Source organism: Trypanosoma cruzi, genomic scaffold (genome assembly GCF_000209065.1).
Source record: "Trypanosoma cruzi strain CL Brener 1047053517181 genomic scaffold, whole genome shotgun sequence".
In the NCBI taxonomy this organism is placed as follows: Eukaryota; Euglenozoa; class Kinetoplastea; order Trypanosomatida; family Trypanosomatidae; genus Trypanosoma; species Trypanosoma cruzi.
Window position 1 is genome coordinate 46,164 of NW_001849540.1, and position 24,157 is coordinate 70,320.

At 45.0% G+C, this 24,157-nt stretch overlaps 12 protein-coding genes across 12 annotated transcripts, besides 25 other annotated features; 7 read left to right on the top strand and 5 right to left on the bottom strand.

The window, feature by feature from the left end:
• Window positions 1-860: part of a sequence feature (areas merged during assembly that could not be assigned to a particular haplotype. This can correspond to areas where the two haplotypes were merged or to regions with more than two copies in the genome that were merged during assembly.) that runs on past the window's edge.
• Window positions 31-597, bottom strand: Tc00.1047053511867.100 (hypothetical protein, conserved; the record flags this gene model as incomplete). Its single annotated transcript, XM_809864.1, has 1 exon — window positions 31-597. One exon carries the CDS (start codon window positions 595-597, stop codon window positions 31-33), a length of 567 nt encoding a protein of 188 aa, XP_814957.1.
• Window positions 637-735: a sequence feature (A-rich).
• Window positions 789-829: a microsatellite.
• Window positions 861-17,841: a sequence feature (areas merged during assembly that could not be assigned to a particular haplotype. This can correspond to areas where the two haplotypes were merged or to regions with more than two copies in the genome that were merged during assembly.).
• On the bottom strand, window positions 941-2,122 carry Tc00.1047053511867.110 (flap endonuclease-1 (FEN-1), putative; the record flags this gene model as incomplete). The annotated part of the gene is made up of 1 exon (XM_809865.1): window positions 941-2,122. One exon carries the CDS (start codon window positions 2,120-2,122, stop codon window positions 941-943), a length of 1,182 nt encoding a protein of 393 aa, XP_814958.1.
• On the bottom strand, window positions 2,547-3,614 carry Tc00.1047053511867.120 (hypothetical protein, conserved; the record flags this gene model as incomplete). The annotated part of the gene is made up of 1 exon (XM_809866.1): window positions 2,547-3,614. The coding sequence occupies one exon, from the start codon at window positions 3,612-3,614 to the stop codon at window positions 2,547-2,549; it is 1,068 nt and encodes a 355-aa protein (XP_814959.1).
• Window positions 3,846-3,971: a sequence feature (A-rich).
• Window positions 4,411-4,471: a sequence feature (A-rich).
• Window positions 4,808-4,834: a microsatellite.
• Window positions 5,172-5,204: a microsatellite.
• Window positions 5,338-7,887, bottom strand: Tc00.1047053511867.130 (hypothetical protein, conserved; the record flags this gene model as incomplete). The annotated part of the gene is made up of 1 exon (XM_809867.1): window positions 5,338-7,887. The coding sequence occupies one exon, from the start codon at window positions 7,885-7,887 to the stop codon at window positions 5,338-5,340; it is 2,550 nt and encodes an 849-aa protein (XP_814960.1).
• Window positions 8,026-8,058: a microsatellite.
• Window positions 8,588-8,613: a microsatellite.
• Window positions 8,636-8,659: a microsatellite.
• Window positions 8,696-8,734: a microsatellite.
• Window positions 8,862-8,884: a sequence feature (AT_rich).
• Window positions 9,045-9,557, bottom strand: Tc00.1047053511867.140 (acyl carrier protein, mitochondrial precursor, putative; the record flags this gene model as incomplete). The annotated part of the gene is made up of 1 exon (XM_809868.1): window positions 9,045-9,557. The coding sequence occupies one exon, from the start codon at window positions 9,555-9,557 to the stop codon at window positions 9,045-9,047; it is 513 nt and encodes a 170-aa protein (XP_814961.1).
• Window positions 9,640-9,701: a sequence feature (A-rich).
• Window positions 10,086-10,114: a microsatellite.
• Window positions 10,265-11,590, top strand: Tc00.1047053511867.150 (hypothetical protein, conserved; the record flags this gene model as incomplete). The annotated part of the gene is made up of 1 exon (XM_809869.1): window positions 10,265-11,590. The coding sequence occupies one exon, from the start codon at window positions 10,265-10,267 to the stop codon at window positions 11,588-11,590; it is 1,326 nt and encodes a 441-aa protein (XP_814962.1).
• Window positions 11,726-11,746: a sequence feature (AT_rich).
• Tc00.1047053511867.160 (hypothetical protein, conserved) lies at window positions 11,892-12,614 on the top strand (the record flags this gene model as incomplete). The annotated part of the gene is made up of 1 exon (XM_809870.1): window positions 11,892-12,614. One exon carries the CDS (start codon window positions 11,892-11,894, stop codon window positions 12,612-12,614), a length of 723 nt encoding a protein of 240 aa, XP_814963.1.
• Tc00.1047053511867.170 (hypothetical protein, conserved) lies at window positions 12,812-13,828 on the top strand (the record flags this gene model as incomplete). The annotated part of the gene is made up of 1 exon (XM_809871.1): window positions 12,812-13,828. The coding sequence occupies one exon, from the start codon at window positions 12,812-12,814 to the stop codon at window positions 13,826-13,828; it is 1,017 nt and encodes a 338-aa protein (XP_814964.1).
• On the top strand, window positions 14,048-15,145 carry Tc00.1047053511867.180 (hypothetical protein, conserved; the record flags this gene model as incomplete). The annotated part of the gene is made up of 1 exon (XM_809872.1): window positions 14,048-15,145. The coding sequence occupies one exon, from the start codon at window positions 14,048-14,050 to the stop codon at window positions 15,143-15,145; it is 1,098 nt and encodes a 365-aa protein (XP_814965.1).
• Window positions 15,204-15,241: a microsatellite.
• Window positions 15,274-15,297: a microsatellite.
• On the top strand, window positions 15,613-16,956 carry Tc00.1047053511867.190 (gamma-tubulin, putative; the record flags this gene model as incomplete). Its single annotated transcript, XM_809873.1, has 1 exon — window positions 15,613-16,956. The coding sequence occupies one exon, from the start codon at window positions 15,613-15,615 to the stop codon at window positions 16,954-16,956; it is 1,344 nt and encodes a 447-aa protein (XP_814966.1).
• Window positions 17,203-17,252: a sequence feature (T-rich).
• Window positions 17,395-17,434: a microsatellite.
• Window positions 17,660-21,658, top strand: Tc00.1047053511867.200 (hypothetical protein, conserved; the record flags this gene model as incomplete). Its single annotated transcript, XM_809874.1, has 1 exon — window positions 17,660-21,658. The coding sequence occupies one exon, from the start codon at window positions 17,660-17,662 to the stop codon at window positions 21,656-21,658; it is 3,999 nt and encodes a 1,332-aa protein (XP_814967.1).
• Window positions 17,842-17,957: a sequence feature (areas merged during assembly that could not be assigned to a particular haplotype. This can correspond to areas where the two haplotypes were merged or to regions with more than two copies in the genome that were merged during assembly.).
• Window positions 17,958-24,157: a sequence feature (areas merged during assembly that could not be assigned to a particular haplotype. This can correspond to areas where the two haplotypes were merged or to regions with more than two copies in the genome that were merged during assembly.).
• Window positions 21,762-21,815: a microsatellite.
• Window positions 21,916-21,938: a microsatellite.
• Window positions 22,033-22,064: a microsatellite.
• Window positions 22,388-24,157, top strand: Tc00.1047053511867.209 (dynein heavy chain, putative; the record flags this gene model as incomplete). The annotated part of the gene is made up of 1 exon (XM_809875.1): window positions 22,388-24,157. A coding segment is annotated over one exon (1,770 nt), but the record flags the coding sequence as incomplete, so codon positions are not given.

Here is a 24,157-nt window from a genome sequence, read left to right on the forward strand (position 1 = left end):
TCCCCAAAGGTGTTTTCAAAGAATGCTGCATTAGTAGTCGTTCGCCTGCTCCGTCAGTGGGTCTTGCACTCGCGTAATGCCGCCGAGCTCTGGTACACGGCGCCAGCGGGGTTTTGGCACCACATGTGAGGTACTCGGGTGCTGCCAGTAATTTGGCCATGCATTCGCCACACTTTGATAACGCTGTGGGTTAAAGTAGGCGTCAGAATCCGGCGTGGTGAAGCAAAGCATAGCCGCTGCAGACTCCTTACCGTACCCTTTTTCCAACTCCTCCACGACTTTGGCATTGATTGCCCGCTGCTGCTGTATGCGATGCATCAATATCGAGCGGCGGCGGATGGATTCCATCACCTCACGCATGTGATAACTCTCACGTCGGTTGGGAACAAATTTGAACAAACCATTTGCAAGCGCCGTGGTGGGAAATTTATTGTCAAAGATCTTGTCCCTAACGTAAAAGTGGCGTATCACCTCTTTGTGCGCCTTGTGTAGCTGCATCAATTCGTATGCACAGGGGTAATATGTCAGACGCTGGGGCACATTACGCGTACCGGCCACTACAGAACGGTAGGAGCCACGCCCAAGAGCCCCTGACATCACTAACAGACCTTTTTATTCATGTAAATAGTTCAAAGCATAAAAATAATAATAATAATAAATGAAGATGTAGGTTTAAAAGAATAAGAGAGATAATAAAAAAGAGAAAGGAAGAGGCAGAAAAATAATAATAATAAACACTTCTTTATTTCAGAGTAGTCCGTTTCGTACGAAAATTACCCCCTCTTCTCCTCTCTCTCTCTCACTGTCTCTCACTCTCTTTCACTCTCTCACTTCCTTCATGTTGATTAAGGAGCAATTTCTCCAAAATATTCTATGAATGCATTTAAAGGAAAAAAAAATCTGTCGCAAGCAAAAATCATAATTCAGTGGAAGAGCAGCCTTATTTCTTAACCACCTTTTTGTGCCCGGAGGACCCTTTTTGCTGCAGCGTCCCCGACAAGGCAATGGCGCTATGACCCCTCTTCACACCGGCCTTTGCATCGCAGGTGTTGGGTTTCGTCACCGGCCTTGTGATGGTAAAAAACTGGTCCAGACGACCCTGTGTTTTTCGTGTCAGTGCGTTTCGGAGCCGTTGAATCCCCTTCAGCACCCGATCCTTATTGAACAGTTTCTCCTCCACAAGAAACTTTACAAGACCCTCCTCGTCAGGCTCACGAAACTGAATTTCAATTTCCTCAGCTGGAGTCACCTCAGGTTTAAGGAAAAACTGTCGCGCCTCCTCGTAGTGAAAGCCCTCGGGCACGCTGTGTCTCCCGGCATCAAGAGACTGAAGAAGCGTTTCAATGTCGCCATGCTTCTTGATGCCCTCCCACGCCTTCTGTGGACCAATGCCCGGGATCTTGGGCACGTAATCACAGCCAAGTAAAATGCAAAGGTCGATAAATTGTGTCATTGTCAACCCGGTTATGCCCAAAATCTCATCCAGGTGAAACTCCGCAATGGGGCGCTTCTTTGCCTCACTATATGTCAGGTGCCGAAGCATCACCGGTGCCCCAAAAGTAAGTGCGTCCATGTCCTCCGTCGCAACGGCCCAGGCCTTTTTCTTCTTCACCAGCTCCGCGCACTGCGCCTCAGCCTCGGATGGCGCCTGAACAACGGGAATGCCCATCAGTTGAAGCAGTTTTTTCGCCTCTTCCAACTGCTCCCTTGAAACCCGCACAGTGCGCTTGCTCATCTTCTCCATCAGCTCATCATTTCCCTCCTCCTTAGCCGTGTCAAACAACTGCTGCGCCTCTTCCGCTCTCTGTCGTCTCTCTTGTAGCTCCGATGCCTTCAGCGTGGGTGGTTTACCGTCAAAAACGTAGATCGGTCTCAGGCCCTCGTCCACCATTCGCAAAGTGCGGGCAAAAAGACCGTTCAAATGTGACGTGACCTCCCCCGCCTCATTCGTCAGTTCCATCCCCTGCCCATCCTGAAATCCCTTCATCGCAATGATGAATTGATATATCGTCATGGAGGCATCAATGGCAATGCGACGGCCAAAGTAGTTCTTCAGTTCACGCTCACGAATGGCAGCAGGTGATCGGTCATAAAGCAGCTTCGAAAGACCCAAGATCCCCATCAGTCGCTATCGTCCAGAGAACCCAATACCTGCAACACTCCTTCTTCCCGTCGCTATCTATATATTTTTCCCCCCTCCGTCACCCACACGAGAAGCGGCTGTAAACGTGCATGGTTCGGTTCACAGCGAAGGAAAACGAAAAAAAAGTTACAAACAATGTGATTGTTTGTTTTTCATAGAAAGAAAGACAAAAACAGACAAAATGACAACAGAAACAACAAGTGGAAAGGAGATGCGTAGGAAAGGAAACGCACACCAAAATTGCACCCCGGCCCTCTCAAAAAAATCCGCGCACAACAAGAAACAAAAAAAAAGAAAGAAGCATCACGTGATAGATCTTCGTGTTAACGCCCTACGGCCCCACAACGGATGGCGTACACACATGTATAACATTCCCCCCTCTTGTTTTCTTGTTTAGTGCGCGCTACTTCGTGCAACAAAAGTACAAAAAAAGAGAACAGAACAGGACCAAAAGAGGTGGCATGTACCTCAAGAAGTCGCCTTTTGCCTTCTCACGCTGAAAGGTATTCGAAACTTCACTTGCCTGCGTTTTATTCCTCATGTTTGTACTCCCCTCTATTGTGGTAGATGCAGTCGCCGATGGGACTCCTAGGAAAGTGTCCGTCACTACTTGAGATGGTTGCACCTCTTCCCCCACGCCATCCTCAATCAATTCCCTCAATTCATCCCACTGCTTGACGGAGAGGGCGGCGGAGCCTCGCTCCGTGGGGGTGAAAATCCACTGATAGACCAATGAGGGGTATCTCCGCGACCCTACCCGCACCATGACGCATTGTGGCCTTCGTTCCACTTTCGGCAGAAGTGTGCATATAGCACGGTACACACCCTGACCACATGATAAAAACGGAAAAAAAGTCACATGCACGCACAGCATTTCCTTCTCTTGACCCTCTGTGGAACCAAGCTGTACCGCATAAAGAGCATCAACCGAATCCCAGATCTGGTTGTGCTCCATCAAGGCAGTGCTGGTGACGTCTAGTAGAACATTACTAGTAATATTTTCATCTTTAGATCGCACAATGAATGGAAATTGGCCTAAAGGAGAAAAAAAGTAACAGGCCAAAGTGACCAACACGGGTTTTGTGTCAGGTGTAGTCACCGACAGCATTCTTCCGGATTGCAGAAGTCGACACTGCACCCTTCCCTCGTTATCGTATTTCGCGACAAAAAAAGAGGATACTTGCAAATGACTGCTGAGGGAGTGCCGTAGAGCCGCAAGATCCTTCACGCCATCGCCTGGAAGAAAGACGCCCAAGAAGGCAATGCCGCATGGTAGCACCTGCTCCAAGCACTCAACCTGCTCCATGATCACATCCATGTCTGTGCACGGAATCGCATCGGAAACAATGCACACTGCCTGCTCTTGATTCCCACTGCCTCCAGCGACGCTTCGTTGTCCCACTAAAATGAGAGCGTGCCGCGTGTCAGAGGAGGACAAAACATCCGCGGCCAGCACCACAGAAACATCCATGGGGTAATAATGACTTACTTCCACCACACCAGAGAATGAAAAAACAGCCACAAAAAAAAAAAAAAAACAGCAGTGCTTCGATGTCTTTCCGCCCTATCGCCTCCCACCATCGCATTTTCTCTTCCACTTTTTTTGATCTCCGGCGCATCCTGTCCGCAAAGCCCCATTCTCCGCATAGCACAAAAGCACACAGACACACACACATATATATACCTCGACACCATGGCACATAAAAAAACATAAAAGGTAAAAAATCCAAAGAAACGATAGCAAAAAAAAAAAAAAAAAGGCAAGCCTGTTAAACATATCATAAAAGGAAAATGGAAAAATAAAAATAAAAGAAAAAAAAAAAAGGAACATGTGTCGTACTGAAGCCTTGCCCCTTTTTTCAGCATGGCGAAAAAAAAAAAACAGCAAGAAAAGATCACAGCTTGGTTCAGCATACTCGACATACCCCAGAATTAAGTGAAGATCTATTCTGCACTCAAACACCCACATACAGGAAAAATTCACAGGTCAGATACAAATATAACCGGGTTCGCGGGGGAACTCACGAGGTGGCAGCCTTTATTCTCCTGCAACTACCGCATTCCCCCTCACGTGAAGGGATAATACAGGAAGTAAGTAAAACAAAACGGAAAACAAAAAAAAAACGCCCTCGTTCTCTTTTAACGCGGTTTCCTTCAAGAAAAAAATTCACATAATACACAAGAGGAAAAAAAAATTAGGTGAACGAGACACCCACCAATTTATTTACCCACTTATGGTCACACAGCCCCTCAGAAGATCATAATCTAAAAAAAAGAGGGGAAAACAGTAAGAGAGAGGACAGTAAAAAAGTAAAAAAAAAAAAAAAATCATACACAGAGGCATGTGCTTGTCTGTCCATGGTTAGGTCAGCAACCGCAATACTGCCCAGTCGTCCCTCTCAGGAACAATAGTAACAATGTTGTCACGAATACTGCATCATCTCATTGTAAGATATAAATAGCTTTCTTCTTTGCTGCTTTAGGCTTTCTTTTTCTGGTGATGCCCCGTTAAAATTCACATACAGCAGTCAGTTTCCGTGAAATGATCACAACAAAATATGGGTGTCCAACTCGTGACGAAGAAAGGAAGAAGGGGCGGCAGAAGAGTAAAACAAAACATAAATAAATAAAAAAAGGAATCAAGACAAATAATATGAGTAAATAAAAATAAAATAAAATAAAATAAAACAATGGTACAATCAAGTTTCTGATGCACTTTTCTTTTCTTTTTTCCTTTTTCTTTTCCGCTGCTCCCTATCAGAAACAAGATCTTATATAACGCTGACCCGCCACACTGCAAAAAGGCAAGAAAACAACTTGCAGAACCAAAAATCCATACCTTTATTTTTTTACCGGAAGGAAATCTTTGCTCCAGTTTGTGCAGCGCTCATGATAAATTAATCCAAAGCGATATGGAATTTCTGTTCCTCTGTCACCCAGTTTACTTTTGTCCCTTCTCCCATTCGTCTTCCCTCTTTTTCAGTTTGATTTCTTTTCAACAATGAGGAAAAACGCACTTTCGTGCGTCTTTTTTTTTTTTTTTTTTTTTTTTTTTTTTTTTCCTCCCTCGTGAAGGAGCTCTTAAAACTGAGCAGCCGTTACGGAAGGGAATATGGATGACACCTTATGCACAACAAAAAGTGACTGGTGATCAAAAGAACAAATGGGTGATTTATCCAGCTGTTTTATTATTGTCATTTGGACCTTTTTCTGTTCCAAGTGCTCTGAATTGTATCGTCAAGATTAAATTCCATCGTGCTCGATTCAGCAATGTCCAGAGATGTCATGCTGGCCGCCGCAGAGCTGTGTTTTCGCCTCCGAGGCCTAGATAATACTGGTAACAATATTCCTTCGTTAAGCGTATTTCCTCTGGAAGTGGTCTGATCCAGGCTTTCTTCAACTTTTTCTTTCAATTCGATGATTTCCTCATCGGGCACAAAAACAAAACTTGTAGCAGAACGATTGAGGTTGTTCGACCTTGCACGACGGAACTTACGGGCATTGTGTGTCACACCCAATGCTGATTCTCCTTGGTTGGACATTTTCGCCACTTTTGAGGGATCCATGGTGGTATCTGGAATTTCACTCACCGTGGGTTCCGGCAGTTCGGTAACGCTTAAGGAAGCATTCAATGACTTCTTTGACCGGACACGATGCCTCCAAGAGGTAGCAGGAGCTAGAGGCGGCAATACTTGGCAATTGGCGTCTTTTGCCGCTTCCTGATGGTCCAAGGAGTGCTTCTCTCTCAATCGTGAGACGGTACTCGCCCTCCCGTCATTCAGGCCCAAGGCTTCCTCTGACTCAGCTATTTCAGTCCCTTCCTCATCGAGAAATAATGAGTATTCTAACTCGCGTGATTTCTGCCGGTCCGATACTGGACGATACCTTTTTTTCTTCTTCAGTTGTGATTTACCATCTTTCGCCCTCTCAACAACCCCAGTAACATTTTTTTCAACGAGAGGCTGCAATACATCGGCAGAATTCTTCTGTTTACATGAATCTTGACAAGAAACTTGTGCATAACCCAAAGGGGTATGTGTAGCTTGCTCGTTTTCCACGATGGTTTCTGTGGTTTCTCCATCATGAGGATTCGTAGAAGATGGTAGAGAAATTGTTTGAGCCCCCAATGCCTCAAGTGGGACCTCTTCCCCTTCCACTTCCAACAATTCAGCAAAAGTAATGGAACGATTTTTGTTATTACGCCGATGTCGCCTCGTTGCAGGAACTCGCCCTTTTTTGCTGAGAAGATTTTCATCCCCATTCACAGCGTAACCGTTTTGTGCCTCATCTGGTAAGACCTCGTTGATTACGGACCAACCTCGACTCTTTCTAGTTGTCTCTTTATTCCTTGAGTGTCGTCTTGTCTGTTTTTCTTCATCCTTGGCCCCATTGTGTGCATCTTCCGTGTCCATATACTCTGTCTCAACAATTTCCCCATTGATCAACTCCGGGATGTCGTAGATTACAACCGACTTTCGGCCAAGATCCTCCCTGCGCTTTCTACGGGTCGGTTTCTCTTCCTCACCAAATGCGGCTTCTTTTGGAATAATAGTAAATTTTTGAGAAGTCAACAAGTGGTCCTTTCTTTTCTTTTTTTCAACGTTGCAAGAACCCACGCGAGATTCCTTGAAGGAAATCGCCGCTTCAGCACCACCCGCAGTAAATATCATGCTTTCGGTCATCTTCTTCTTTCCGGCAAAACGAGAACCTGTATACGCTTCCTTGGAAAGTACAGCCACCTTCCCATTATTTCCAACAATAATAATTTTCTCACGCGGAGCTCCCAAAAGGGATTTCTTTGGACTATTTGGTGACACAAATTCCTGTCCAATTTTATTCAAAGTGCCATACGTTCCCACTTGCTCCACAAATTTATCCTTTACTCCCACAACGGTGATCTCTGGAAGCATCATAACGGCATCCTTTATCTTTTGATCCATAAGCGATGAACTTTCCAATATGCCGTCCTTAGCAGTCTTCATCATGGTCTCCTTTACTTCTGTATACGATGCTATTTGCTTTAGTGTTTGCAGTTCTTCCTCAAAATTTGGATCATCCCATTCAAGGTTTTCAAATTCAGAAGCAGCAACCTGAACATTGGGGTCCCGCAAACGCCTTACCAAGTTCCTAATAACAATCGCATTCAGTTGCCCTTGTTCCTCAACGTCCTCTTTCGCCTCAGCTTCTGGTTTGCATTCAAGGACTTCAATGTTTCTTTCTTTTTGACGTTGAACTGACGCCTGTCCACGATTTTCTTGAACCGTCATAACAAGGGGTGCGTCGGAAAAACTCAACTCTGTGTTACTGTCTTCAGATTCGTCGGCAGAATAAGATACCGTCTTGGGTTTATATAGAGCTCTTAAAGGGCCACCCGTAACAACAGTGAAACCAAGAGGTGCATACTCCCCACTATTATCAAGCGATGAGCTCGATTCAGGTTCTTCATCTTCACCCTCCATAGTCTCATACTCACCTGGAGAAACAGTCCCCACACATCTGCTCGCGCCACCAATAAGTACAGTAGCAGGCAAAGCGCAAGGTTCTTCACTTGTTAATGAAGACAGTTCTAACTGTTCACTAGAAGACAAATCGGGTCTTGCTTCAACTTGAAAAGGACGTCCAGAATCAAGGCCCTTGTAACGCATCCCAGGAAATGCAGAGGAACATACTGGATCAACCAAGTCCTTTTCGGAAAGACCATAAACAGCCGTATGGGAACCGTTATTTCGTTGAGGGCTACCCATCCCCAATATGATTCAAGGTGATATATGGATCCAAAATATATACCTTGTGATATTTTAAAAAGTATGAATGTGGCACCCTAAACTATTGAGCGGCCTACTCAGGTTATTAATTCTATTGGATTTTTTCCCAATTTAACAATATATATATATATATATATATATATATATATAAAAAAAGAAGAAAAAAGATCCTAGTCATATTTGAACAAATAAAATTGAACAAATAACACATTTAAAACTTTCCTCCCCATATTATCCCCTTCAGTTTTAAAACACCACAACCTAACAAATACATCTGTCGCGGTAGCAGAAGCAAGTTGTCATTGACGTCAGCAAGAAAATAGGCCGAAATACAATTAGGCATCGTCACCCAAAACTTAAACGCTAGAAAAAAAAAGCATTCATTTAGCCAGGAGAAGCATGCAGAATTCCGATATATATACCTACACAGGGTGAAATGCAAAATAGCTTTTCACCCCTGTTCTGAGTAGGTCAAAAGTCCACAGTTTACTCAATAAAGGGGTAACAAAAGCAAAATGATTTACGGACAAGCAACGGCTCAACCACGCTTCTTCTTTTGCCTCGTGTCCTTTCAAAGCAGGTAAGCCCTGATGCCAAGGATTTTCCCCCAGATCACCACAATTCAGTCATTATGCATCCAGTAGTCTAACTAAAGCTGCTCTAGGATACCAATGTACAGAAGAAAAAAAAAAAAAAAAGAAAAAACACAAGAAGTGCTCATCAAAGAATATGTATATATATATATATATATCAAAGACCCTGATGTTCCCACAAAATGCCGAAGCAAAATAATAAAAATAATAATAATAATAATAATAATAATAATGCCACAAAGGCATCAGTAAATTCATTGATGTCTAATTTTATCCATGACTACAGTTTTGATGAGCGGTCGATCCCTTCCTTCTTCAGTTCCCTCTTCTCCCTCATTTCTTCCCATACTGAAAAAAGTGTATTAAAAAAAAAAAAAAAAATTGTTAAGAGAGACAAGGATAACCCTTTTAGAGTTATTTGGAAGCTAATCCTAAAAATAAAGGTAAAACAATCGAATAACCAAACTCTCATAACAATTTCAGCGGTTAAAAAGGGACCCGAGGCTACCACACACCCTCCACTACATGATGCTATTAAACGACCTATTTGGCCATTGGATTTTGAGAAATATATTCAACGGCATCAGGAATGGATTGGATCTTTTCAGCATCGTGGTCAGGAATATCTAGAATAAATTCCTGCTCAATTGCAAAAACCACTTCAACAACGTCCAGGGAGTTAAGTCCAAGATCATTAACAAAATGAGATTCTGGTGTTACCTTCGATGCATCAACCTTTTCAAAATTTTTCACTACCTCCAGTACACGAGTCAAAACATCGTCTTTGTTAAGAAGATACTGGCCAGTCCGGGTTGCCTCATCACCTCCTCCCTGGCCCTCAGTGTGAAACCGCGCCGATATGGCCAAAGGGATTGAAATACTCGATAAATAATAATTATTCGATGCAGGTAAAATCTGGCGTTGTGCAGAAAAGATGCCAAGAGCACCAGCTCGACAGATAAATTTGCGTAAAAGCTGTGTGCGTTGCATGGTAATTTCTCTTTTTCCCCCTTTAAACAAAAAAAAAAAAAACTTAGAATAAGAAATAAAAGGCATGGAAAAAAGGTACGTCAAAAATCCGGTGATAATTCCTTCTCGTTCTTTTTGATTGAGAAATAAAACAGTTACCAGTCGCCATAAAAATAATATAAAAAGCAAAAAATAAAAAAAAAAGGAAAAGTAAACCAAAGAAAAACAAAAGCCGCAAGCCGGATCCCCAGTGAGCCACCAACCCCTCAAAAGAATTGCCCAACACCTCCCGCAAAGGACTCGAGTCAAAATAGCCCAGCCCCGGCCACACAGAATACAAGAGCGCCAAAAAAACAGAAAAAAAACGCGCTTGACGCCCCCGGCGCGAGGCGGGCGAAGCGGCGGCCCTGCTTTCCCTTTCCCGGGGTGCAGCCGGGGAAAAACGGCGCGTCGGGAGGCGTGCGTTGCCGTAAACGACCGCGGGGCGCCGAACCGGGAAAGCGCGGAGAGGAAGAAAGAGAAAGAACGAACAAACAATGACTACCATGTACGAACAGAAGGCGGCGCGCAAGAATGCGGCGTTATTGTTTGTAACGGCGTTGCTTTCTCCCGTAATTTTTTTTTCTTTTTTTTTTTTTTTTTTTATGAAAATCATTTTCTCTTAACTATCTTATTAATATTGCTATTACCATCACTGTGGTTCTCAAAAAAAATTTATTACCCACTTCTTTTTTAATCTGTTGTGCGGTTTAGCAGAATCAAGGGTAGATTGCTTGAGCGGGTTGGAGAGAAAAATGAGCAATAATTTTTGTGTGCAAACGCCTGTTCGACCAACTTTGGGCAATGAAAAAAATGTTCCTATTGAGAATGCGTTTTCAGACAGAAAGATGGCAGGCAAGCATTTCTCAGGTAGACGCCCTTGCCAAAATTCCCTTGAACAGGAAAGGCGGACTGCGCAACGGGAAAAACAAATTTCATACGGTTTTGTAACAGAAGGGTACCGCAACATGGTAAAATTGGTTGAGAGTGACCCTCTGTTGAAAAGCGGTGGTATTCTTCCACTTTCACCGCCTGATATAAATAAAGGCAGTAAGCGTACATGGGACGTTTCACTGCGAAAATGGCGTCGAGCATTGCATATGTTTGACAATGTCTTTATAGAAAACGAAGATGCATCTCCAATCACTTTGGAATCTGTTATAGAAAACCAACGGCTGCAATGGGTGAGTCCACTTTTTACACAAGAACCAAAAGAAAGGCGTGTACGTCTTTCGGCAGAAAAAATAAAAGAGGCACGTAATTCCATCTATGTTCCAAAGAGACTTCCTGTTGAAGAAAGCTTGAAAATTATACTTCGAAGTGAAGATTTTTACGAGCCAGTAACTAATGTGGTACCTCCATCTGCCTCTTCACTTATAAGAGGGACTGATATATCTCCCCTGGATGCCGGTATTAAAATATATCTTACACCCTCTGGGCATAACCAGCAAAATTCTACGCCCGAAAAACCCGAAGCAGTATTTCATCAGGAATCACCCCAGCATTTTCTCTTCAACACTGCCACACCAGCTCGTGCTGACACTTCACCAAGCAGCATGCATACTTGTTCACCATCAGGTGCGAGCTGTCAGTTTTATCCCGGATACAGAACACCTTCGTGGAATGCGCCATCAGAATTACATTATGATCCAACCCCGGTGCCTGTTGTTGGTTTTTCTCACCCAAAACCTGTCATGCAGAGTGTCAAATTATTTCAACCACCGGTACAACAATGGAATTCTATTTTTGCTGCTCCTGCCTGTGCACCTCAAACCTCGAATGCTCCTGTCTTACATTCGGGTTTGAATCGCCTAAGGACACCTGCGACAGTTCCTCGACGGATTACGGTTCTTCGGAGTGGACGAGAGGAAAGGAAACTTGGGGATGCCGCAAAATCACAACACAATCTTTTTACAAACCATAATGAGCCATCTTATTACTCCACTACTAAAATTAACGTGTTTTCCCCAAGTGTGTCAACGGAGAAGCTTGTTGGGAATACAAAGTCAATTGAAAATGCCAGTGAAAATGAGCGTTCACTCATAGATCCAGTTTCTCAGAAATTGTTTTCCGAGGAGTAGAAATCCTACCTACGTTTTATCCATAGATCTCTTATTTATTGTTTTGTTGTTGTTATTTAGATACTTACAGACCGACTATAATACAAAGATTTTTTTTTTTAAATTGCTTTATTTCTATGTGTGCAGAATTTGGACTTATATATATATATATTTAATGTGGGATTGTGGATTCCAGAAAAGGGATTCGCTGCTTTTTTTTGTCTTGCTAGTATAGAAAATAAGTATATAGGTTTCTTTGTGGATATTGCCTTTTTATTTTTTATTTTCTTTTCTTGAAGTCTACGCATACTATAAAAAGAAAATGGCTAGTCGTGTTGAGGAGATTCTTCTGGCGATGGAAAATGGTAATGTTGAATTTCTTTCCAAAAACCTCACACCACAAAATGTTAATTATGTTGATACGGAAAGAAGAATGAGTTTGCTTATGTGGGCTGTTGCCCTTAGAAAGCACTCTATTGCTGAAATGTTGCTTAATCTTGGGGCCTCAATGTATCCTCGCGACATGTTTCAATTTAATGTATTTCATTACTCGGCATGGTGTTCCGATGTAAAAATGTTGGAAATATTATATTATTCTACATCTTGTTCTGGAGGCACAAGTACGGATTTAAATTGTTTAGGCCTTGCGCGCCTTAAAAATCGGCAATTCAGACTTGGGTCTAGGTCACTCGTGGACCTTCCCCACCCATATACCGGCCGCACACCTTTAATGCTTGCCGCCGTGCGAGGGGATGTTGAAATGGTCGAGTTTCTGATTAAGAAAGCCGGTTGCTCTCTTAGTGTGAGGGATTTTAGAGGAAGCACAGCAATGGACCTTGCCGCTTGTTGTGGACATAAGGCCGTTGTAATTTTGTTTTTGTCAAATGGGGATGATAATGCAGATTTTGTTTTTGAAAGCACTAGACGCCAAGCTGAGGCAAACTGTGAAAATGCCATGACACTACAGCAGTTGGAAGTACAGAAAGATTTGAATCTTATTTTGTGTCGTGAGTGGCTTCCACAGTCTCTAGTGGCTATTTTATGAATGAAAGAAGAATTATTGACGCTAGAATGTATTTTGATTGAAGGATTTCTCTTATTTTCCATGTGACGGCGGTTAGTTGATCGCGAATAAAAACAGTTTTGGTTACACAAAGAAATTATATTTAGGAGTTTCTTTCCTTTGGTTCATTGTTACCATTTATTATTGCCATTATTTACTTTTCCCTCTTTTTCTTTTTTATGATATGGTTTAGGTTTAATTTTTCTTCCGAAAAGAAAATTTTTTTTCTTTTTTTTTGGGCTCAATATATGTGTGATGTACCAACCCAAATGAGCACGGATAATAGCGCTGCAACAGATTTAGGGAATATGACGAATCCTTTGGTCGAGCTGGATATTGCGAAGAACGTGTTATTAAGTTCTGCTGCGCCAACGGTTTCATTGGAATTGAATGTCATACCTCCCCAATTGGTGAGCCAAACTCCCTTGAATGAATTGAATGGGGCGGGTGAAAATGAAAATATGAGTCAACAAGTTGTTGAGAGAAGGGGAGACGATTTGGCAGCAGGAAAATCCGAAAATTCGTCTCATTGTCTCTCTTGCAGGCCCGAGAAAGAAGAAAACACGAGTAGTTCATTAGAAACTAAGCCTCAGACAGTTCCCCGTAAGCTTAAGAATGCAACGGTTAGTACCCTGACAGAAGACAAATCTTTGCAGCGTATCCGCTCCTGGCTCTTGAAGCCCCTTTTGTACCAGAACCTAAAACAGGATACGACGGAAGAAAGTTGTAAAGAAACACTACTGCGTCTTGCTGAGGATAAAATATATATTTATGGCCTTTACGAGCGCATGGAACGTGAGAATTCTGTTGCTGTGAAAAGGCCAACCCGTCGAAAACGCGGAAATTCATCGGAAGAAGTGCACGGTTCAAAAAAACATTGTGTTCCAGGAAATGTTTATGAATCTTCTCGTTCAGTGGAATTGTCCTTTTCCTTTTCTAGATGGAAAAATGATATTGGAAAACCAATTATTGAAGTAGAAAAGCAACTCTCAGAGTCTTTGCAATCGACCCCTTTATTGGCACCCGATGAAAAACAGACGTTTTCACGGTATGCGTTGAGTAGTGGAAAACTGAGGAAGGAGTGTGCTGATCCGTATCAGTTTTTGACAGCAAGATTGCTTGATCGTCGTCATATTTTGGAGTTGTTGCTTTCCTCTGGGGTCAAGAATGAGGATAATAAAAGGGAGAATGTCTAATGCACTACAAGTAACAAAAATAATATTGTCAAAACCCTTTTTTTTAACTTGCTTGAAAAAATCTTTCTGCAACCCATTTGAGCTATTATTTGTTTATTTAGTGTGCCCTGGCTTTGTTCCCATTTATTCTATTTCAGTGTTGATCGATAACAGCTCGGAGTTCCACTTTCAAAGGAAAAAGAGAGAGAGAGAAAGGGAACGGGTAAAAGCAGCAGATGAATGTTGGATAGGCTGTCGCTGTTGCTTTGCCTTATGCACCGTCAGGCATCGGCCGAGTGCCGAACAAAAGCTCTTGAAATCCTTGATATGATTTTTAAAAACATTATTACGCACCCTTCAGTAGCGAATTACAGAAGAATAAATATGGCTTCCGTGATGTGGGAACGCTATCTCACTCCGTCCTTCCATATACTTCAGTTCATTGAGTGGTTAGAGACATTAGGTTTTGTTCATGATACTGAGCATCCCTTTTTGCATTTTAGTGGTAGCGAGGTACATGGCCTAATAAAAGCGAGGGAAGAGGTGTGTATCCTTCTTGAAGCTTACTCGACCCCGTGCCAAGAAAAAACCGACGATGATTTCAGGGGGAAAAAAGAGTTTTTACCACTACTACGTTTTATTGTGGGGCTTACGGATGATGGTGGTCCAAAGAATGATCCTTCCTTGGATAAAGAGGCCTCACCAACTTGCATCACCGGTGATGTGTGGGAGATTGTAAAATCCCCTTTATATCTGACTGTATTGGGACGTGTATGTGCAAGACGAGGACATGTAGATTTGGGATTAGAGAGGGTTTCCCAGCCTCCAGCTTCTTTAGGCCGGTCATGGGCGTGGTCTTCGCTTGTTCAATTGGCTCGTGAGCTATCTCTCCTTCAAATTGAAGAAGATTGTGCCGTGGTGGAGGCGGAACTCTTTGTTGGTTACGAGCACATCGATTGCGGTGGTGCAGAGGTCAAAGTATCACGGAAAGAGATCACTCGGAAGCGAGTTGCCGAAAAACACAAAAATGATTTTTTTCTTCAAGAAAAGAAGTTTGCAAAGGCTCCTGCGGAGGTGATGTGTGTCGCCACCCGCCTTATAGTTGACATCGCCTCATGCATGGAGCAAATAGCCGTGTTGGAAGAAGAAAAAGGTATGGTGCGCAAGGATCGATTGGAGGCCAGGAGACTCCTAAGGAAGTTTGAGGAAGATGCCGATATTGCTTATTTACATTCGCTCAAAGAAGAATGGTTGGAGTGGCTGGAGGCTGCAAAGCAAAAGTCTGGTAAGCTGCTTTTCTATACCCAGGCACCTCCATCTGAGCCACATGCAAAGTAACCTATACTTGGGGATTCATTTGAGCAAATACGTCATTTATGACTTTCTTTATCCTCCCTTTTTTTTTTTTTTTTTTTTTTTTTTTTTTTTTTTTTTGCCTTTTTACCGGGACATTTTTTACGCTTATTTTGTTGTTGTTGTTGTTTTTGTTGCCTGAAAAAATCGCGAGTAGTAAGGAGCGGAATTTGCCTTAAACCCCACGTTCCCAAACGGGGAGGAAGAAAATTATTTATGTCATCCCTTTTTTTTTTCTGTTTTTTGTTTGTCCTTCGGTTCCAACGTGGGTGTGACAGAGGTGTGTTCGTGTGCTTTTGCGTGAGAAGCAACGAAAGAGGGGAGAAGCGACAGGAAAAAGGAAAAAAAGGGAATTCACAAAAAATAAAAAAAAAACACACAACTTCGGGGAACTCACACTTGCGTTAAAACAACGAAAAGAAAGGTAGACCCATAGGAGAGCGGAATATCAGATGCCTCGAGAGATCATTACACTTCAGGCAGGGCAATGTGGCAACCAAGTCGGCTCTGAGTTCTGGCGGTTGCTCTGCGCCGAACATGGTATTCGTCATGATGGTATTGTGGAGCCCTTTGCAAGTGCTGGGGACGATCGGAAAGACGTTTTCTTTTACCAGGCTGACGACGATCACTATATTCCTCGTGCGCTTCTTATTGACATGGAGCCGCGCGTTATTAATGCCATTCAACGCGGTAGCATGCAGCGTCTTTTTAACCCGGAAAATGTGTACATCCATTCTGAGGGAGGCGGCGCCGGGAATAACTGGGCCCATGGATATGAAATGGGCGATAGCGTGCAAGAAACACTGTTTGACATGATTGAACGCGAGGCAGAGAATAGTGACAGTCTTGAGGGGTTTGTGCTTACACACAGCATTGCTGGGGGCACAGGCAGTGGAATGGGAAGTTATCTTCTTGAGCATCTCAACGATCGGTTTCCGAAGAAACTTATTCAGACTTATAGTGTTTTCCCAAATCAGTCCCGTGGTGGAGACAGCGACGTCATTGTACAGCCGTACAATAGTTTGTTAGCAATCAAACGTCTGACGCTGCATGCTGATTGTGTCGTTGTTCTGGACAACACGGCTCTGAATCGTATTGCCACAGATAATTTACATATTTCTTCACCCACTGTTGAACAGATGAATGGATTAGTGAGCACCGTTATGGCAGCCTCTACTGCAACTTTACGTTATCCGGGTTATATGAATAATGATCTCATGAGTATGCTTGCTTCGTTGATTCCCACTCCACGCTGCCACTTTATATGCACCGGTTACACACCCACAACATTAGACACCTCGAACATTCAGTCTTCTGTACAGAAAACATCCGTGCACGACGTTATGCGACGGCTTTTGATGCCAAAGAATATGATGGTTTCAACTTCTATGAAGAGTGGTTGTTACATCTCCCTGTTGAATCTCATTCAAGGCGATGTAGACCCGGCACAAGTACATCGTTCACTTGAGCGGATTCGCGAGCGTTCACCTAACTTTATCCCATGGGGACCCGCTTCTATTCAAGTGATTCTATCGAAGAAGTCACCTTACTTAGACACACGGCATCGTGTGAGTGGACTTGTAATGGCAAATCACACCAGTATAAATTCTCTCTTTCAACGAACGCTCAAGCAGTTTGACTTGCTGTTTAACCGCGGTGTTTTCCTGGAGCAGTATAAACGGTACGGCCCCATGAAGGAGAACCTTGACGAATTTAAACACTCTAGGGAAGTTCTGGAGAGCCTGGTGAGTGAATACAAGGCATGCGAGAGTTCGGATTACATTCGAAATTTTTAGTTTTGTGTGTGTGTGGGAGAGAAATTCAAAAGTTGGATGAGAAAAGGTTATGAGGAATCCATTTGGAAAGGGGAGGGGGGGGTTATGGTTTGAGTTGATGAAAAGAAGTTTGTTTTCCGCTTTATTTATTTATCTCTGTGTTTATCTCTGTATAAATATATCGAGAGTGAGAAAATAGAAGACGATGGGAGGAGAGGAGGAGAGAATGTTAGAGGCATAAAAAGACGACAACCAGATCACAAACGGTTTTTTTTTCTCCTTTTTTTTTTTTTTTCTGTTGTTGTTTTCCTTTTTTTGATTGCATAGAGAAGAATATTTGCAGAGGTAAGAGGGCCTCTACAGCACATATACAGAGGGAGATGGTGTGTATGTTGTTTTGTGTGCCCTTTCTCGCTGTCGCTGGTCCTGAGCGCCTCCCGTTTTGAGGAGGCGGGGGTATTTTTTGTGTCTCTTTTTTTTTTTTTTTTTTTTTTTTCTTGAGGATAAGTTTAAAAAAAAAAAAGTGGAGCCTTCGGATACTCTCAGTTTTGTTGGAATGCACGCATACACGCCGTGTAATAAATTTACCACCGAAGAATAATATGCATATCGTTTTTGTTGTTGTTATTGTTTTGTTGTTTTTTTCTCTATTCTCACCCTTCCATTTTGGTAAAAAGGAAGGCATAGACTTCTTATTCCGTTTAGGGATTCCATTGATGCCGCGATGTCTCGGCAAGAGATGACGGAATCTATTGAGCAATTAGAGTCGGACCTGAGGGCATTAGATAGAGAAAGGTCTGGTTTTATTCCGTGTGAGGATTTCAAAGTGGTGCTGCTGCGCAACGGTGGATCCCTGGCGCAGGTGGAGGCGCTCACTGAGCAGTTCAAGGTGGAAGGACGAGGGAGTGTCCGCTACGCAGCTCTCCTGGACAGCATGAAACAGTTAGCAGAGTGCATGAATTCATCGCTGCTGGCGCGGGACGATGATGACAGCTTCGGCCGCCGCTCTGCGTCCCGCTTCTCTGATGAAAGTGATATGAAAAAAGGTGCGATAGCGGCCGGAATTTCACATGAACGACCGCAGCCATATGTCATTAGCCAGGTGGCGTCGTGTGCGGAGAAATCCGCGAATTATGATTCACATCATGGCGCATTTAAGTCCGGTGGCGATGACAAAAGAAACGAGACGTTTTACTCCTCATGTGCTTCTCCCGATGCGCGTGAGCCGACGGGGATTTTATTGCAGAGTTCTGCTTCAACTCATCGTTTTGCCATTCCGCGAAGTAGATTCACCGCTTTGGCAGCGAATGGGCGGGAACATAAAGCCCCACTTGTCACAAGCGGGGGCGCAAATAAATCCGAATTTGTTGAACGTCCCGTGGAACGCGCCTCCTTTTCGTCAAGCCGTACTTCTTCTGTGGAGCGGATGCTGCAGAAGGCAAAGGAGTGTGCCTTTTCAAGAAGTACCTCTCAACTGTCATCCGGAGGGCTGAAGAAAGAAGCGTCGCAAGAGGAGTTGAGTGGGAGAGGGTACAGAGGAGCACTGCGACCACCAAACAATGATTCAAAAGGCATGATGGATGCGGGGAAGATGGAGACTAAAGGAACATCCTTAAAAGGGCCGAGCGCAGCGGCAAAAACGACGACCATGATTGACACAAACAGGTCTTTGGTTCAGGACACACAATTGACAAGCACGTCCCTGCCACACAATACATCGAGAGTAAGTCATGGAACCTCCATTTCAGGGTTAGCCAGCCGAGGAGGGTTGATTTCTCTTCGGGAAGTATTCCGTTTAGTGGACGCGGATCAAGATGGTAACGTCTCACTACAAGAGGTGTGGAACGCATTCCACCGACGTGGTATTGACATCTCGCTCTTGGAGCTGGCTGCCCTTGCAGACTCCTTGGAACTGGACGTCTCTCAGATGTCTGATGTTTCAAGTACAAATGCTGCTGCTCACGATGACCGTGACAGAATATTAAACATGGTGGACTTTTGTATGCTTGTATCACGCATGCGTTCCAGCCTCATTGAGCGTATTCGTCGGTCGGCGCTTTGGGTTGCGGCTGCAACGGAGCCATCGCCCCCGCTGGTGTCCAGTGCACGTTGTGTCACAGATAGCGGACGTGATAGGACTGATGCACGGCAACGTCAGAATACAGAGAAAGACGTGGCGACTCCGGGTAAACCGTTGCCGCTGATGAACCCAACGTCATACGATTTCATGTCACCGTCTCAGTCGCCATTGTCACCCCCACCACCATCCTCGCCGCCCACTGAAGTAATGTACCGCCCCAAGCAGCAGCCGGTGTCGCACATGGACGTCAATAGTTTCAGCCCCCCACCGAGTGTGCATACAAGCCTGGCTTTCAGCCATGCGATAGAGTCCAGTTTGGCCAGCACACCGCAAGGGCGTAGCACGGCAGTGGCCGCAGTAGAACATCATCTAAAATCAGGCTCCTCCGTCTCCGTTTCCCCCTCACCTGACTCAGAGAGACCCTTATTAGCACGGGTGACACCCACACGCCGTGCAAACACATCGCCATCCCCTCATCTCTCAAATGCCGTTAGGGAATCGGAGGCGAAATCCTTCGTGGAGAAGCAACAGAAATCTGTTGTAATGACCGCCTCAAGATCGCAGAGCCCACATCCGTATGATCTGCCTATAGAACGAGGGCTTCAAGATGAAATTGAGTTAAGTGCGCCCATGCCGTATCCACAAACAACCATGAACCGAAGTAGAATACGACAGATGTCTAGCCCGAGTGTGTCGCTTGCTTCATCCACAACAGATGCCAAAATAGCCGGCGAGGCGACAGGTCTGGCTAAGCAAGACTACGCGATGCTACACAGAGAAATACTGGCGCGGCAGAGACAACGCATTGAAGAAGAAGACTTTCTTAGGCGATTGGAACAGGAATTTCAGGAAAAGTACGGTGATCTCATGAATGAGAATAGTGCTGAGCGAACGGAGGATGAACCTTCCCCATCCCCAATGAATCAACCGGTCGATTTCAGCGAAAAGAAGCCTTTAAATTCCGTCATTCGTGGCGCAGTGGTGAGCAATTCCGGGGAAGCGAGGACGAGATCATCTTCTTCCTCGTTGGGAAATGCATCCCCATCGGGTGGAGAAGGAGCTGGTAATAGCAATGTGGGGGGAAGGTTGTTGAAGCCAACCGCCTCCTCGCTGGCACATGAGCACGAGAAAAAATTTAAATATTATCCACCCAGGCGTGCTGTGTCCTTGAGCCAGGGTCGAGGTGCAATCATTCGGAAGACGGACACGAAGGACGGAAATGGGAACATCTTAACAGACACCACGCCCAGGAGAAGGAACTCCAACAGCGGTGAGGAACCCACTTTCATGAGTGAAAAAAAACAAGTTGTTGGCAAGGAGCCGCAACAAAAACAGAACTCGTCCATTGCAGCCTCTGTCTTTGCCTACAAGACTGTGCCTCGGGCTGGAGTTATTCGGAGTGTGCAGCCGTTTGTCTCACCCAGAAACGGTGTATCGGCACGCATGCATCGCAATCACCCCGGCGGCGCAGAAGATGGATCCTCTTCAGATCGCTTGGGCGGGACGAGGCCTGGTGTAGTGCGTGTCTCGCTGGTTCCCTCTTTAGATGGTGTGCGACGCCGACCAGGATTCCCCTCTGAAGGGACACAGAGCACACATGAGGGCGCAGACACGAGTGCAACGAGACATAATCCCCCAATGCCTGGGATTCCACCGCGCCCACCAACTCAATTGAATGCGTCGGAAAGTGATACAAGCGATGCCAACAAGACCGACCCTCCGGAGTTATCGCAAGGGATTTTGGAAAAACTCTACGGAAAATGCTCTCAGCTGCTCTCACTTTGCACGAACTACGATCGGTCGCAGGATGGCTTTGTGTCGCCCAAAGACCTTGGCCGCGCGCTTTACGCGGTTGCGCCAGACCTAACAGAAGGTGAAATCAACGAGTTAGTACGTGCTGGAATTATCAATGGGTGCGATGGCAATCGCTGCCACTACACGTCGCTTGTTGGGACGCTTTTGGTGCAGGAGAGCTACGTGGGTCTCCCAGATGCGGTTACGTCTGACGAAGAGACCCCTAAGAAGAAGGTTGGTGCGGAGGGAAAAAAATCAGTGGAGATGTCAAGTCGAGCCGCAGCAGCGTTGTCCGTGCCACAGCCGTGGATAAAGGAGGCCACGCCACGCGTTACGATTCAAAGTGCCATGGGAAATGCCGAGGAATTTAAACTTGAGGAGCGTGTACGGAAGGGACGAATAAAAATGAAGCGACTACTGCGAGAGGAGCTGCTTGGATCCTGTGACGGTGACTACCATCGACTGCGCGATGCCTTCTTTGCTTACGATGATATTCGCACCGGCTTCATTGAGGAGAAGGTGTTACGTAAATGTCTTGTGGAATTATTCCGTAACGCAAAACGTGTCATACCGCCGTGGGTCATGGACCGCTGCGTGCGACTGTGCCGCAAACCGTTTGAGCGGGAGATGATTGATACCGCTGATGACGAGAATGATGCCGATGATGATAAGAATGCACCGAAACGGAGAAAAAACGCTGCCACTGCTGCTGCTGCTGCTAGAGTAGTGGCGCCTCCGCCCGAATCTCGTGAGGAGGCGGCTGCACGGCGCCGTGTGCATGGAATTCCAAAGTTGTTGTGGGGTGTGTTGTGCGATTATCGATACCTGCTGGAGGAGTTGCGCCTATAGAGCGCCGGTAGAGTTGTGTACATTTCATGTGTTGTGCTTCATTGCTTGTAAATATATAAAGAGAAAGGAATGCAATGCGTACATGCATGCAAAGGTGCTATTGGTGTGTGTGTGTGTGTGTGTGTGTGTGTGTGTGTGTGTGTGTGTGTGTGTGTGTAGAGGAACAACCCCGAAGGGAAAAGTGTCGATGGCCATACACACACATACACGCAGACATCTTTCTTTCAATTACCATGGCAAAGGGGGAAAAAATCAATCACCACCACCACCACCACCGCCAATAAGTGTGTTTTCTCTCACTCACTCCGTCTGTATTTCGTTAATTTCTGCAAATGGGCTTCTGCAACTGCCGGCCAACCTGCTGAGTCTCACACTTTCTCTTTTTGTTTTTTTTTTTTTTTTTCTTGTATTCTTTCTGTGGTGGTGGGTTAATGCCCATCTTCAGAATTATTTAAGTGGAGAAAAGTACCGTTTTACTTTCTTTGCTGCACAAACGCTAGGGACACACAAACACACAGAGAACTAGCTTGTCCCCGTTCTTGCAGTCATTGCCAAACTTGTGTTTGCTGATTGAGTGTATTTTTTTTTTTTTGCTTTTTTGTTGTTGTTGTGGCTGCGCAGCATTTGTGCTGGTGATTAAATTGGTCACCTTTGGTTTGTCTGACTGCGAATTATTGGGAGAACGTCGTTGGTGTTATTTTATTTTTTGCGTCTCCGTCCCACTTGAAAATGGAGGAACATCATCAACGTGTGCGCTCTGACACGCGCCACATGTACATCTTCTCTCGTGTGAAGGATTTCTTTGCCTGCGGTGATGGTGAAGTGGCAGATCGTCTCACGCAGCAGCTTGACAAGAACTTTGTTGACGGCTCCCCGAACTTTATGGTGGTACATGACATGTTGGAGGGGCGAGGCGCCAACACCCTCATTTTCACGTATCAGCCCGATCCGAACGATTCAGAGAGCACCGAAGATGTACTCGCTGTTATTAATCCGCTGAAGGAAAAGATTCCATGCCTCTCAAAGCGTTGTGTCTATCTTCTCCGCCCGAATAACGGCAAAGGAATTAGCGCCAAGGACCCCGCGCAGGTCGTGCAAGAAATCACCATGGGATCTTTGGACGCGAATATATTGCAAAGCTACGAGAATCTTCTTATGGAAGTCTACACGCCGCTCTTTAACAAGCTTGGGAAGTGGGGCAAGAACTCGATGGCAGAACGCAACCAGTTTATTGTTCATCTCCTGCGGTACGCGGACCGTGTCTCGGAGTTGCAGCAGCTGCAGGGGGAAAGCTATGTGCTAGATCCGGTGGATGCGGAGACGTGGAGACTGCTACAGAGTGGTGGGGTGAATAAGCGGGGTGGCATCAATGACCCTGTTCTTGTGCACAACCTCGCAACAACGGTGGAGGGGTGGATCAAGGTCGTATACGACGTTGTGACTCGGCCGCCAAATTATGAAAACGAACTGAACGATGAAAAGGCCGGCCCAAAGACGGAGATTTCCCTCTGGAAGAATCGTCTGGCGAAGTTGCACCTTTTGGAGGAGCAGCTGGAGACGGTTGAGTCTTCACGCGCCGTGCAGTACTTGCGTGAGGCGAAGAGCCCATTGCTGCAGCGGTGGACGGAGGTGGATTTGGCACTCACCGATGCCTTAACGGAGGCGCGAGAAAACGTGAAGTATCTGCGTTCACTAGACAAGTATCTTGATGTATTATACTCCTCGGACATTTCACAAATTATTAACATCCTTCCAGCACTCATTGCAAATATCCGCATGATGTACACGATTGCTCGATATTATTCAAGGCGGGAGTGTATGACGGCACTGTTCTTTAAGGTTACCAACGCGATTGTGCTGTCATGTAAGGCGGCCATTAATCCATCCGGTGTACGCAGCCGCATCTGGGAAAGTGGGCAAGACCCTGAAATGCTTAAAGAACTTTTGCGGCAGCTGCAGTTGAGTGTGGACTGTAACAAGGCCTACAATGAGGAGTACAAGAAGGCACAAGAACTACTCGCTCGGAAAGATGGAAAACAGTTTGACTTTGATGAACTGAAGTTCATGGGCCATTTCAACCTCTTCACTAAACGTGTGGATAAACTTATCAGCGTATTCAGTACGGTGGATCAATTCATGAAGCTCAAGACCTACCATATTGAGCAGATGGAAGGACTCATTCCACGCTTTGAGGAGTACTTGGGGCATCTGCGCGGCAAGACAACCGACATTCTTGACATCCATGACAACAACAAGTTTGATGTGGAGTTTAAAATTTTTGAGCATCGTATAGCAGAACTAGAAACATCCATGCAGGTGGCTATCAACTCCTCCTTTGAGAATATCACCTCCACCGACAACGCCCTGCAGCTTCTTGCGAAATACCAACATATTCTAAAAAATGAGGCCTTTGCCGCGGATTTGGAGTCAAAGTACCTTGTCATATTCCACAGCTATGGTATGGAACTGGAAAATGATCAAAAGACATATGAACGGTAC